Source organism: Frankliniella occidentalis, unplaced genomic scaffold (assembly GCF_000697945.3).
Source record: "Frankliniella occidentalis isolate FOCC.00 unplaced genomic scaffold, Focc_3.1 Scaffold60, whole genome shotgun sequence".
NCBI lineage: Eukaryota > Metazoa > Arthropoda > Insecta > Thysanoptera > Thripidae > Frankliniella > Frankliniella occidentalis.
In genome coordinates this window covers 183,430-197,300 of record NW_026267190.1, presented here as the reverse complement: position 1 = coordinate 197,300, position 13,871 = coordinate 183,430, and the positions used below count along the sequence as shown (strand labels likewise).

The 13,871-nt window shown below is 43.7% G+C and overlaps 3 protein-coding genes across 4 annotated transcripts; 1 reads left to right on the top strand and 2 right to left on the bottom strand.

Annotated features, from left to right (window-relative positions):
• Positions 1–4,727: 4,727 nt before the first annotated feature.
• Positions 4,728–9,367, bottom strand: LOC113206109 (exosome RNA helicase MTR4). Its single transcript, XM_052267873.1, has 15 exons — positions 9,191–9,367; positions 8,950–9,054; positions 8,613–8,855; positions 8,363–8,537; positions 7,969–8,283; positions 7,513–7,885; positions 7,260–7,420; positions 6,882–7,158; positions 6,608–6,780; positions 6,183–6,503; positions 5,904–6,092; positions 5,637–5,800; positions 5,385–5,547; positions 5,136–5,298; positions 4,728–5,054 (listed from the first exon to the last, which is right to left on the bottom strand). Exons 1-15 carry the CDS (start codon positions 9,310–9,312, stop codon positions 4,897–4,899), a joined length of 3,102 nt encoding a protein of 1,033 aa, XP_052123833.1. The 5' UTR covers positions 9,313–9,367; the 3' UTR covers positions 4,728–4,896.
• A 30-nt stretch (positions 9,368–9,397) lies between these two features.
• On the top strand, positions 9,398–11,585 carry LOC113206099 (histone PARylation factor 1). 2 transcript variants are annotated; one of them, XM_026422025.2, is made up of 7 exons: positions 9,398–9,585; positions 9,814–10,189; positions 10,290–10,429; positions 10,564–10,712; positions 10,821–11,059; positions 11,141–11,394; positions 11,464–11,585. In XM_026422025.2, the coding sequence occupies exons 1-7, from the start codon at positions 9,445–9,447 to the stop codon at positions 11,515–11,517; spliced, it is 1,353 nt and encodes a 450-aa protein (XP_026277810.2). In that variant the 5' UTR covers positions 9,398–9,444; the 3' UTR covers positions 11,518–11,585. The 2 variants fall into 2 exon arrangements, with proteins under 2 accessions (XP_026277810.2, XP_052123839.1); XM_052267879.1 differs by having other exon boundaries at positions 9,398–9,591.
• LOC113206140 (electron transfer flavoprotein subunit alpha, mitochondrial) lies at positions 11,502–13,761 on the bottom strand. The gene is made up of 6 exons (XM_052267880.1): positions 13,550–13,761; positions 13,065–13,217; positions 12,721–12,985; positions 12,426–12,641; positions 12,185–12,336; positions 11,502–12,079 (listed from the first exon to the last, which is right to left on the bottom strand). Exons 1-6 carry the CDS (start codon positions 13,586–13,588, stop codon positions 11,903–11,905), a joined length of 1,002 nt encoding a protein of 333 aa, XP_052123840.1. The 5' UTR covers positions 13,589–13,761; the 3' UTR covers positions 11,502–11,902.
• Positions 13,762–13,871: the final 110 nt, after the last annotated feature.

Here is a 13,871-nt window from a genome sequence, read left to right as displayed (position 1 = left end):
AAGGAAGGAAGGAAGGAAGGAAGGAAGGAAGGAAGGAAGGAAGGAAGGAAGGAAGGAAATGAAAGGAAATCATTGGTGGAATCATTTATTTTACGTCCTCGCAATACGATGAACTTGAAAATTGCGTCACCCATAGAGCCTTTTTGTAATCGGAATAGACACAAAATGTGAGTATTTCACTGAATCTCTGAGCCAGTCATTAGGGTGTTTCATCTTCACCTTTTGAGTGCTTTGCGCAGTGGGATTTGATGCATAAGTGTTTTGTTTGAAAGGCCTTGTGGCCAACTTTTGAAAACTCCACTGCTTGCCCACTTCCGAGATGGAGAACCCACTGCGCAAAGCGCTCAAAAGTTGAGAATGAAACACCCTACCAGTCATCTACTACCGGTTCCGTTTTTCTGCTTCCGTTCTTATTCACTTCCGGCTCCGAGTCCTGAGATTCAGTCAGTTGACGCCGCCCTTCATGCTGGACCAAAAGTGATGCGAACGTACCAGAATTTGATTCGGGGTAAAAATACCAATAATTATCGCTGTGCTGGTCGGTATGCTGGTCCTGCTATGCCCGCCGCTGATTGCTCGGTTCTGCGTCACGTGGGCGCCTGGCGGGGTGGGGCGGGGCAGGGCGCGGAGCGGTGTAGCGGCAGTCGCAGTGGGGCTCCTCTCCTCATTCCATTCCACGGGATGCGTCCCGTTAGCAAATTACGCAACAACAAGTAAGTATAGCGACCCGAACCGACCGGCCAGAGCCGCCTGTTCGTTCGGCCCGGCTCAGCCTCACAGCATGGGCTCCGAGCTCCGACACCTCCATCGGACCAGGAAATATTCGGCTCCGGATGAGGGGAGCGGGCCTGGCTCGATTGCGGGTATTCTTTAACCGTTCCTTCGAGCTGCTCCATATAGCTCCATAAAACTAGCTGTGTGAGCGCGATCACTTTGCTCAGTCGAAGATGTAGTGGCAATAAAAATGGGAGATTTACAGTTGAGCATTTTAAGAACCATCTTACTCTTCCTACCTTCCAGTTGCAGAAATCAGTATGTATAACACTAGTTTGATGTCAATATAGTACGGTTATTCAGCTGGAAGACAACCGGAATCTAAAGAAGAAAAGCATGACTGCTCGATCTGTTTCCTTTTGCACGCTCATTTAACTGACTGACCACCACACACCGGCGTCATCGTCGACCAATCAGCGTTCAGGCAGGAGGAAACAGATCGGTAGCCTAAGTCATTCTTTTCTTCATTAAGTGACAATGGTCTTTCAGCAGAGTGTCCTATCAGAAGCGTCAGTGTCCCCCTCTGAATACTGAGGGATCGTGCCAAAAGTACGTCCGTTATTCGCCGATTCGATACTGCCAAGTTCAGCCTGTGCAAGCTCTCACAGCGCCTGTTGGGTAGGCAACATCTGGCCTGCAGTGCATGCGTGTAGTGCGGGGTGGCCTACCCGGAGTCTCGCAGGCGCCAGAGCACCCGTAATTTACCCGATTCAATCTGAGGGAAACCGAACGTACTTTTCTAAACGATACCTTGGGTTGGGTGAACGTCCGCTCGCCCCTCCTCCCCCTCTCCACACGTGACTGGCTCATCTCCCCCGGGGCTCCGTGTGTGACAGGAGGCGCCGCAACACTTGCGTCACAAGTAGCGGGGTGGGCCACACCGGCAGCGCAGCGCAGCTCAGCGCAGCGCCGTTACGCCAAACTGCTCCGCTGCTGTGAGCCCCGCCGGGGCCCCGCCCCGCTACGCCCCGCTACGCCACGGCACGGCGTGCGTGGTGGGCTGGCGCTGCGCTGGTGGGCCCGGCCCAGGCCCGGCGGCGGCGGCAGACTCCGGGAGCGGGATCATGACCGTGAACTTGGGGGCGCGGCCACGGCCACGCCACTCTCAGACGAGAGGACGACAACAGCGCCCAGGACAACGCCCATAGGGCAACGTCTAGGACGACGTCCACGACAACGTCCATAGGACAACGTCCACGACAACGTCCACGACAACGTCCATAGGACAACGTCCACGACAACGTCCACGACAACGTCCATAGGACAACGTCCACGACAACGTCCACGACAACGTCCACGACAACGTCCACGACAACGTCCACGACAACGTCCAGGACAACGTCCACGACAACGCCGCGGCGGCGCGTAGGTCTACCCACTTTAGTGGTCTGCTGAGGGTATGGCGGGCTCGGTCGCTGACATGTGTCTTTTACGCCTATGATACCAGGTGGCTGATTCACCACGCGCACTTCTGTAGTTATGCTGTACCGCATTCCTGCGGGCGAGGCGGGTTGCCTACCATCTTTTGCATGCTGTTATGACCATGCGTGTATTCATGGCAGACAGTCGCACATTTGCGTTTCAAGTGTATAGCATCGGCCATGGCAGCACAGCAAGGGGGCAGTGGGTAGGTAAAACCAAACACATGCCACCTCAGCCTGCAGGTACGCCTCAAGCACAGTGCCGCGCCGCCCCCGCAACACCAGCCCTAGAAGGACTTGCAGGACTGACGGCCCACTTCAGGAGGCATCAGAGGCGTCATGATTGGTTTCTGTTTGCAGTCTGTTGCAGTGCTGCAGCCCCCCTTTGGACATAACTGTGCGGTCGGCTGCGGGCGTGGGGACCGGCGGGGACCGTCCTGTGACGCGGGTCAGACGCTTCAGCTTGGGCGCCCGGCCCTTTCTTTCGAAGTCTGAGCCGTCTTATCATTGGTCCTTTGGCGCCTTCACCGAGATCGTAGCCACACTATAGTTGCCCCCTTTTGGGACGGTATGGGACTTTGTCCACGCGGCTGTCGATGCTCGGCCATGGGCGTCAGTTACCGCACTCCCGAAGCGAGCGCCGCCTGTGTCGTGGGCAGCCCCGGGCTCCGCAGCCTCCGCGGCATGCCCAGCCCAGCCCTGGCCTATGCCGTGCCATGCGGCCGCGCTGCCGCACCATGAGGCCGTGCCCTGCAGGAGTAACGGTCCCGTGGGGCCGGGCCGGGCCGGGCCGGCCAGGCCATGGAGGCGGCTCAGCCCGATGGCCCACTTGCAGCAGCTGCATCCAGGTCAGCCGTAGTGGCGGCCGGTAGCGGGGAGGCGGCGGCCAGCGCTGCCCGCCCATGCGTCCCCGTACCAGCCCGCAGACTGTGCCCGCAGAGAGGCGCGGGATGGGAATCGGAATGACATCAAAGCAAAAGGCACCACGGGTGTCCGTGTGATTTTTAGACAGTCCCCAAGACTGTCTCTACCAGAGGACAAAGTCACCCCTCCCCCTCCCTTGACCTGTTACAGGGCGCGGGCGCTTGACTGTGTGTGTGTATTTTTTTGTGTCGAGGCAGTGACGGAGGACTACATGACTTTGCCAACGACCCCGCAGAAGAGGAAGGTAGGCTCTGTCCGGCCCGACTAGGGCGAGGAGAGCGTCTCTGTCCTATGCGGGGCGGAGGATGCCCTAAAGAGACTCGGGGCCCTCCAGCGGCACCTCGCGGACAGAGTCCGGCTCGAGCCCGTCTAGGGATGTGGCAGCCCACCAGGCCAGGTCTGGATAAGGGGCACAAGCTAGGCCCGGTGGTGTGGTGTGGCGAGGCGTGGCGTGGCCCGGATCAGGACGGCCCCGTCCGCTTAGCTCCGCGTTGCTGTACCGTTAGACGGGTGCGTGGAAGGAGGAGGAGGAAGTGGACGAGGAGTGGGAGAGTGTGAAGAATGAGGGAGGGGAAAGGGAAGGGGAAAGGGTAACGTGACGATGACTTTTTTTTTGTTCCCTTTCGGAGTGTGCGACCAAAATTTCCACCATAATAGTAGGGGAACAAGAAGTCCGCGGGTGACGCGAGTTTTCTGAACTAATAAACTCAGGGACTGTGTTAGTCCGAAAGGTCTCTAACAATGTTTTCGCGTATTTGTGAAGACAAATACGCGTTTTACACACAATTCCTGCTGGTGGTTACACGTCTACGGGATATGAAGTAGTGGTTGCGCAGAAGCGCCTGCAATGTGTGGTATAGGCAACCCATCTTACGCAGGAGCGCATAGTACGGAAATGTTGCCTATGCGCTCTCGCTCAAGGCGCTTCCAAGCCAAGAGATGCGAAGCAACCAAAGCCGAACCTCTACGATAGATAGATTGATCTGATTAGAAAAGAAGATCTACTGCCATTTTCAGAGTTCACGGTCACCATGTTTTGTTTATTTCCTTTCTTTTATTCAACGAATTGAGTAGAATACACAGAAAGGAAATAAAATAAAGTGAGATTCATCCAGCAGGTTGAGATATCTATTTCCTTTTTGGTAACTGGTGGACAAATGAAGTGTTTCCCAAAAGAGCTCACATTGTTAGTACCACATGAAATGATAAAGCAGATAAAGTAGGACAATCATTCCAGCAGGGGGCAGTAGACCATCGACCGTATTTGATAGCAGTACTGCTTTGCATCCTGGGGGTTGAACAAAGTATCAAGCGTGACCACATTGTGGTCGCGCCGCACTCACAGTCTTAGGAACCGGAACAAACAAAGTCTTCCTATTATTGCTAAGGTAACTTTTGCAAAGATATTGCTACCCTTTTCAATGCGAGGACGCTCAGACCACAAGAAATAACATTTGATAGAGTTCTTAACACGTTGATTCCCACAGGACCACAAGTATGGCCACAGTAGCATGTAAAAGAGGACACCCCTGGGACTCAACGCAACATGTTAACTAACTATGTAATTAAATTAATGTGTGAAGGAAAGGGTAATAAATGGGCAAAAAGGACTTTTGAATTTTTATTGATAATTTGTGTAAAGTATATAAGAAAATAATTTACTAGTGTCCAGATAACATAAAATTTCTTGACTGACCTTTAAATAAAGTAAAGTGACCAAATTGGCTGTTGCTGATGGCTTGCAAATTATTCTGAGGAAGTAGAAGGGGAAGGAAACCTAGAGATACAAACTAGCAGCAAAGACAATATCTCTCTTCATAAGTTTAATTCCTTCACTGAATTTGTTTTCAAGGTCTGTGTTTCCTATGTTCTTTGATGCCTGACAAAGTTGCCTTAAAACTTCTTCCAATCTTCTCATGCATCGAATAATGCTTCCTAAAAACGAAATATTTTGTTTTTACTATTGTACCTACATATTAAGGGAAAAAGTTGCAAAAAAGCAAGAACCAAACATACCTTCAAAAATGTCTGTCATCCTGCAAATGTCAAGAAACGATGAGCCTTTGCACCAAGCATAAACAACATCCATCAAAAATGGCTTAAATTGTCCGACATAATCTTCTTCTTTAATGTCTAACTTCGCCTCTGCACTGACTCGAGCTATCCTTCGAGCCAAGTCCTAAAAAAAAACGCAAAGTTGGAATTAAGATAAATTTACTAAAATATTTTAAATTTTATAAATATGTAGTTGACATTAATGCATACCTGCATCTGCCTCAAAGGACCAGACAGTTCTTCGGATTTTTTGGGGTTTTCAGAACTCTTTTCATCACATACAAAGCAACTAATTAATGAAACACATTGAGCTACTGTCAAGTCATTGAATAGGCCATTAAATATCATTTCAGTCATGAGAAGTTCGTCACACCTACAAGAAAAAGATTCAAATAATTTTAAGGGAGCACATTAATTTTGGTAAAGAAGTGATAGCAGTTTTATATACAATTTTTCACTCACCCACTGAGTTCACAGGCCACTCTACCCTTTAGTTCTATGACATCAGCTGCAGTACAGTAACCAAGTCTTCTCAAAATTCTTTTTCTGCACTTTAGTTCATCCATGTGAAGCAAAGATTTAGCATGTTTTAGCTCTCCTTTGACAAGTTTTAATTGGTTGCCTAGCTGCAAAATTTAGGTAAAATTGTGAAGATACTTTGTACATTTGTAAAGAATGAGGAGTCAATTATCTGAAAATGAGTGGGTTAATTTTATTAACTTAACTTACCTCAACTTTCTTTAGATACTGAGCATAAATTTCTTGTAGGTCATCACTGTTGTGAAGTGGGTGGGCATACATGCGCTGTTCAAATGTTTCAATTTGCCTTACAGAATCCACAAACACATCGTCTTTGATATGCATATCAGTAACTGGATTAAGAAGGGGAGGCCCATCCTTGAACCTCTTTTGAACCTCCTGAAAGCAAAAATAAAAGAGGAGTCCAAAATTGTGTTTAAAATCCATTAAGATAGAAAGTTCAACAGAAAGTTTTGAGATAGAACCAACCTGTAGAGTTTTGTACACTGACTTGCGGTTGTCTGGTGGTCTTAGGTCTTTAGGATAATGAATTCTAAGAGAACTAATTTTAGTAATTAAAGAGCTCAAAACTGGAACTACTTCCATGTCACCAGTAACTCCAGAGGGACAGGGTTTGGGAGGTTGATTTTCTTCTCCAGAGACATGCAATAAAACTTCAACAATAACCTGAGGTGGGTCCCTGGATGGATTAGAATGACCACCTCTTCCTCTCCCTCTTCCAGAGGGTGCTTCCTGTTTTTTAAAATTGATGATGATTCCCCAATCAAACTCATCTGATTCATGTTTTATCTTTAAAAAAGTAAATTAAAAAGAAAAACAACAAATATTAGATTAGATTAGTAACATTAATTGGGTACACTTTAATTGGTGTCAGATGTACTGTATTCCCTTACCTTAACCATCCTGCCTGGTTGTAAGAAAGGTATCAAATACTGTGGCTGGGTTATATAACTCTGGTACACCTTTCCTAAACTTTCCAGTTGAGTACGAATGTGATAATAAGACTCAGCTTGTGGTTCTTTCGGAACAATAAGGGAATCATAATCTTCTTGAAGCTGACACACCTCTAAGATTTAAATGTGAGAAATACATGTATGAAATATAAGGTACGCAGCATTTTTGAAATCGACACACCGAAACACAAAATAGTGGACCTGGAGAACTTACTTTGGTATAGCTCTGGTATGATTGAGTGGTTCTGGAATTGGAAGAAACTCCTCTCCAACATGTACTCCGGATTAATCTCCTCTACTCTAAGTAAGTTTAACACCATGTTGTAAGTTAAGTGGAAAGCTGAGTTGATTGGATCTGGTAAACCTTGTACCATGTCACGGCCCACTTCTGGAGATACTTTCTCATCCACCATAAGGATGACAATACCCTTCTCATCAAGTCCTCGACGTCCAGCTCTTCCAGACATTTGAATATATTCACCTGATGTGACCTATATTATAATAATAATAATAATAATAAAAAAAAGATAATTATTTATCAAAACTAAGACAAAAATAATCAAGAATATCAGAAAATCATAGGTGACATTACCCATCTGAAATCTTTTCCATCAAATTTCCTCATCCCAGTAAACATTACAGTTCTGGCAGGCATGTTTAAGCCCATGGCAAATGTTTCAGTGGCAAATAGTGCTTTGATAAGTCCCTCAGCAAACAGAATTTCAATAGTTTCTTTCAAAATAGGCAGCAGACCTTTAAGTGGTTTAAATCAATATAAAGTCAATTTCAACAGATATATTATTGTACTATACAGATTTAAATTTCAAGACCAAATGGAAACTTACCTCCATGATGAATGCCGATGCCACGTCTCAGGAGAGGAAGCACATTTTCTACCTGAGGTAGCAGTCTATCTTCTTCAGAAAGTACATCCATAGCATTATTGAATACCTCATCTACAAGTTTTTTTTCTTCCAGATTATTAAAATCTAGCTTTGCCATCTGCATAGCATAAAGTTCACAATCCTTCTTGCTGAAGGAAAAGATGATAACTGGAGCAAAATTTCGCTCCATTATCATTTTTACAATTTTGAAGCAATTTGTGTCATTTCCTCCCTTAACACCTCCTCTGCGACCTGGCTGAGGAGCTTTGGCATTTTCACCAGCATTGGCTAGAACAGTCATTGCTGTGTTAAAGTTGTCTTCTTTAAACTGACCCTGTACGTAAAATGTTTGTTAGTGAGTTGTGCCAAAGTGATAATAACGAAGCATCTCTCACCCTCAAGAAAAAATATTCTTACATTTTCATCCACAACAAGATGGATTCCGTCTCCTCCATTTGGGAAAATGTAGTGTTGCAAAGGCACCGGACGGTAATCTGTGTATACAACGTGACATGGCTGTTTATGAAGATGTACAACCCATTCTGCAAACTGACGTGCATTGGGGATTGTAGCTGACAAAAATACATAGTGGACATTATCTGGTAGCAAAATAAGGGTTTCTTCCCACACAACACCTCGTTCTTTGTCCCTCATGTAATGAATTTCATCAAAAATGACCCAACCAACTTCTCTCATGACTTCTGAGCCTCTGTAAAGCATATTCCTTAAAATCTGGATTTTAGAAAAAGGACAAATATATCAGACATATACACAGAGTTGTAAAATACATTAGGAATAGTTTGACTACTACCTCAGTTGTCATAATGAGGCATGATGCTGATGGATTGATGGTAACATCACCAGTCACTAAACCAACATCTTTAAACTCTTCATAAAACTCTCGGTACTTTTGGTTGCTGAGCGCTTTGATAGGTGTTGTGTAAATAACCCTCTGCCTATCTCGTAGAGATTGAGCGATGGCATACCTAAAAGCAAAATCAAGAAGTGATGAAATGTCCAATATGGGTGAAGTAAACCTAGAAATATTGAAGAATACTTACTCTGCTGTTACTGTTTTACCAGCAGATGTATGGGCAGATACAAGGACAGATTGATTGTTTTCAATACAAATGATAGCTTCTTTTTGGAAAGGATCAAGAGAAAAGGGGTACTCCTTCGCAGGTTTGCCTGTAGCTGCTTTTAGGGGGACATAATCCATATTTGGCGGCACTGCGACTTCATGTGTACATGCCTCCAATGTTTCCACTGTGTGCACTTTAATTCGGGAACTAATTTCGTCCAAGCTTCATGACAAAAGAAAAGTAAAGAGTAAGGCCATAAAAAGTTGTTCCTTAATCGAGAGAGGATATTGGCAAAAGAGACAATTCAAACACTCACTTGATGTCGTCAACCAGACCTTCAAGTTTTGCTTTCTTGCTACCATCTTCGTCCTCATCTTCTAGCTCCCGTTTGATAGCTGTCTTTTGATTGTCTTCAGGCAAACTAAATGACAACAGATAAATCAAAGTAAAATCAAGTAATGCATTTGAGAAAGAGGGGTTGAACGAAAACAAAACAACATGTGTTTTTGATGGAGGTTAGGTGAACACATGAAAACCACTAAAAATACATGCAGTACCTTGACCGGGACGACGAGGACGTTGACGGTTCATCTTTCGACGAAACTTCTGGCTCGGGTACGTGTCCATTTTCATTAGTTTGTTCGAAAACGCTAAACAAGTCGTCCGAAAAATCTGCCATTTCTGCTTGGCGGCGCCCTTTGCGGACGACTGACGGGCTGCTTTTGAATCACGACGCCCTTTATTGACACCACTGGACCGAGCTGCACTCACTATCCGCACGCCACAATCACAGTGGTAAACAAAATCAGAAATGGCGGGTGATACTGGCCCCTCTTTAAATTGTGAAACTATTCAAGAATATCAGTCTGACGCTCGGATTGCTTGCAAATATGGAAACAAATGTTATCAAACGAACCCAGTTCACATAAGTAAATACAAACATCCACCTAAGGTTAGTGTCTAAATACAAAAAGTCTCGTGTCATTAACCTCACAAGTGTTCATTCAAGGTACATTTCAAACCAAAGAACCTGCGCCCATTCAATAATAATCACGGATCATACTCTGTGCAGTCAGTTCACTCTAATGGATGATATGACGTAAAATATTTAATATTAAGTCTTTCAAATTGTGACGTGATTTTTCATATACTTGGTTTTTAAATGTTTAACTTAATTTAGGCTACTGCTGCAAAGGGTGCGAAGCGTTTCAAAAGAGGAGGCCCTGCTCCAAAGGCACCTCCTAGCAATGCATCAGATGATGAACACGTATCTGATGAATCGACTGATTCAGCTTCCCCAAAGAGGAAACCACCCCCAGCAAAACCGCTTGGCAACAATGAGAGTAATGAAGGTGCCAAACCATCATCTTCACGGAGTACAGACTCACCTCAAGCCAGTGAAGATGCCACAGATCACTTTAATAGTGAACCGACAATGCCTCCTTCACCAGCTGATATCAAACTTAGCATCAAGCAGAAATTTTTGTTTGAAATGCCAGAGGACTTTTACAGCTTTTGGGACTTCTGCCAGTCCCTGAACGGACGTAATCCAGCTTGTATGTTCATTGTTCATTCATTCATGTTTAGGATACAACTTTACAATTAAAACCATTTAAAACAATTGAAATGCACTCTCTTCAAATGTGTTTGTTTTAGTGGCATTCAAGGATGTGGGTTTGGAGCTTGTTGGACCATTCGACCTCCTTTCAAGTCACTTCAAACTGAGTGATAATAAAAGAAAACAACCATTCTTCTTACTACATTGGCGGTACTACTATGATCCCCCAGGATTTCAAGTAAGATTTTAGTTATTCTTATTGTTTACTGAGTTTTAAAACACAACTATGTACCATTATATTTTATTTTTGATTCAAAATAATTCTTTGGCAAGACTTTAACTGTGTTCAATTGCATCCTGTTTCATTCCCAGACTGTTTTAAAAGGCGATGACCAAAAACAATTTCATGTTGGATATTACAGAGATGATCCAAAATGTATGCCTGTTTTTCTAGCAAGTAATTGTGCAGCGAAGGATGGGGTGTTTCTCCCAGTGGCGGAGAATATATTTGGTGCTGTAAAGTAAGTAAATTAATTTAAGTACAACAAATATGCCAGGAAAAATATTTGGGGGGATTGTTTGTTTGAAATATCTACTTAACCAGCTTATTTTCATTCCTCGATGACCAGTGCATTACTGAATGACTCTAAGAAGTCAGCTACACCTTTCCTTCAACCTAAAATTCAGAAGTTGCAGAAAGCTATCCAAGAATATGCTAAGGAATATGGGTTTACTCTAGAGGCTAAAACATCAGCAATGAAGCAAAGAGATCGCAAAACTGTGTGTAAAACTTTTAATGGATTGGGTCTCCTTGTACCAGTGGAAAAAAAGACTGAAGTTGGATATCGAGAACTTATTGAAACTGATGGTAAGTGAAATACATTTTTTCTTTTGTTTCGCTGTTTAGTTATACTATTTTTTTTTTTAAATTATTTCTTTTTGCCTATAGCTAATTTAAAAAGAATATTGAAAAGAATTGTTGAGTGTGAAAAAGAAGATTTAAAAGAGAAGGCTCGAGACCAACTTCAGCAGGTGGTCACTGCTGCTAATATTGCAAATGATGAGTGTGATTTTGGCACCAGCGTTGAGCTAGGCTTAGACCTCTTCGCTTTTGGTGGGTCAGAGTTTGAGCAGACAGCATTACAACTCTTGTCTACAGGTTATAGTCTTCTGGGCAGACCCGAATTCGCCAAAGTGGCTCAGGTAATACACTATTGGAAGCTTTTCTTTTACTTTTGACACAATTATTAATTCTCTCTCTCTGGGCAACAGGTTCACATTAAAAATCGTAAGAAAGGAAGCAAACTGGATATGTTAAGTTCATAATTGTCTTTTTATTTATCAGCATTTTTTATATTAAATTATTTGTAAATAAACAAGTTTCAAAACCCGTATTTTTGCGATCAATTTTGGAATTTTAAATATCAGTGTACCATGGCATCATCCCATCATTTATTTTTGTCCTCAAGGCAGAAATAATGTAGGGTAAATTAAAAACAGGTTGATATACATCTTTACATATCACAGAAATAATGGATTCAGTTGATTCTGATTACAATATGTACAATACTTGTTTATTTTAGCTGAACATCTATTTATTACAAAGCAATGAATAAGAAATTAAGATAAAAAGCACATGAATTCATAAAAGCTGGGGTCACATTAGCCTAGGAAAATAGATTACATCAATCTCCAATTAAAATGTAAACATTTACAATTTCTCCGTCAGCTCAGGAACCGCCTTGAATAGATCCTGAACAAGCCCAAAGTCTGAAACTTGGAAGATAGGGGCCTCCGGGTCCTTGTTGATGGCAACGATGGTCTTTGAGTCTTTCATTCCAGCAAGATGCTGAATTGCCCCCGAGATACCAACAGCAATATACAATTCCTAGAGATAAGTTATTTCATTACAAACAGGTAACAAAATTTCAATAATAGTAATAGTAGATGCCAATTAACATTCAAAAAGAAAATAAAAGAAAAAAAAACTTACAGGTGCAACAATTTTGCCAGTTTGACCAACTTGGAGGTCATTTGAACAAAAGCCCGCATCAACAGCTGCTCGGGACGCACCAACAGCAGCATTGAGTTTATCAGCCAGAGCATAGAGGATTTTGAAATTGTCACCTGATTTCATACCACGCCCTGAGTTGGAGGAAATATTTTACAGTCTATGTTTAGTTTATATCATAGGTATAAATAAGCATAAGAAATACTAGAAGGAAGCAACAAACCTCCGCTAACAACCACTTTGGCTCCAGCAAGCTCTGGTCTGTCACTCTTTGCAAGCTCCTGGCTAACAAATTCACTTGTAGTTGAGTTATATGATCCACTTGGTGCTTGTTCAATTTTACCACTGCCTCCCTCCTCCTCAAGAGGGGGAAAACTTGTGCCACGAACAGTCACAACCTTAACTGGGTCCTTTGACTTGAGGGTCATTATGGCATTACCTACAATAGGATAAAAGTGTGTCAACTTGGATTGAAGTAAAAAGTATGGGTAATGATCTATGATTGTATTGATACCGACCAGCATAGATAGTCCTAACAAAAGTATCAGCATCTTTAACACCAACTATATCAGAAACAGGGGATACATCAAGTTTGGCAGCAACTCGAGGTAAAAGGGCTTTGCCCTGAGCTGATGCTCCAGCAAGAATATGACTAAACTTCATATCATTTTGAACCTTTAAAACGAGTGATGTCATACTTTCAGGAAGGGATCCTTTGAAGGCATCTCCTTCAGCCACCAACACACGAGTCACTCCCTTCAACTTGCTTACTCTCTCTGCAACCTGTAAAAAAAAAAATATTATAAATGCTCTAATGAAAATGGTACTAGCCTAAACAAGTATAAAATAAATAGAATCTTACAGGCCCACATTTAGTTCCTGCAACAAGAACTGAGATTTCTCCTCCAAGCTTGGATGCAGCAGCCAGTGCACTTTGCGTGATTGGTGATAAGACGTCGTTGTTGTGTTCAGCCACCACCAAGGTACTTGCATTGCTGCGACCAGTTGAGCTAAGCTGCAAAAAAGATAAGTTCCGATGGATCAATGATAGAATGGATCAGCTGCAGCATCCTTGCCGCAGTGCAAAGAGTGTTATGTCAGAGCAGGCACTAGAAACAGCTGCTGCTGCTTTCTTTCTTGATTGTAAATGATCTGCACCTCATCAACTTTAACAATATCTATGTATAACATCCATTTTTAAGGAAGGATGTAGTAGGCAACAGATTAATAGGCTTATGTCCGAATTAAAAATGATCCGAAACTGATCGGACCGGTTGGACTTCGGTCAATTGTACAGTTTATCTGATCTAGAACCTTCATTACATCACAAGCAACAAAATGATTTACCTGGGCATACTTCGACAGGGTTCTGGTGCACTTGAACATTTTGAAAGATTTTATTGGGCAACCAAGTGCGTCCTTGAAAAATGTGATAAAGGTGGCTGTCTCTTGACAAACAAGTTCAGCCGCAAGAAGAGTAAACACTGTCCCTATAGCTTTTGATGGACCTCGAACTCAACTACTGCGTGTCTTGTCTTTCGTCCCTCCCTCCCCTCTCTTCCCTTCCTTTGCATCACGGAGTAAGATATTTGGATGGAGCAACGGCTTCGGGGGTCCGGGATAGGCGGGCGTGTCACCCGGCGGCGGCCGGAGCTCCTGTCTCGGCCGC

Coding starts and splice junctions, on each gene's coding strand:
- LOC113206109 (XM_052267873.1), bottom strand. CDS start 9,312: ATGGCAGATTTTTCGGACGACTTGTTTAGCGTTTTCGAACAAACTAAT. Junction 8,856..8,949: donor GGTCTGGTTGACGACATCAA/GTGAGTGTTTGA, acceptor TTTGTCATGAAG/CTTGGACGAAATTAGTTCCC. Junction 6,093..6,182: donor CAGTGTACAAAACTCTACAG/GTTGGTTCTATC, acceptor TTTTGCTTTCAG/GAGGTTCAAAAGAGGTTCAA.
- LOC113206099 (XM_052267879.1), top strand. CDS start 9,445: ATGGCGGGTGATACTGGCCCCTCTTTAAATTGTGAAACTATTCAAGAA. Junction 10,190..10,289: donor GAACGGACGTAATCCAGCTT/GTATGTTCATTG, acceptor TGTTTGTTTTAG/TGGCATTCAAGGATGTGGGT. Junction 10,713..10,820: donor AATATATTTGGTGCTGTAAA/GTAAGTAAATTA, acceptor CTCGATGACCAG/TGCATTACTGAATGACTCTA.
- LOC113206140 (XM_052267880.1), bottom strand. CDS start 13,588: ATGTTCAAGTGCACCAGAACCCTGTCGAAGTATGCCCAG. Junction 13,218..13,549: donor CCCTGTCGAAGTATGCCCAG/GTAAATCATTTT, acceptor TCTTTTTTGCAG/CTTAGCTCAACTGGTCGCAG. Junction 12,337..12,425: donor CAAAGTGGTTGTTAGCGGAG/GTTTGTTGCTTC, acceptor CCTCCAACTCAG/GGCGTGGTATGAAATCAGGT.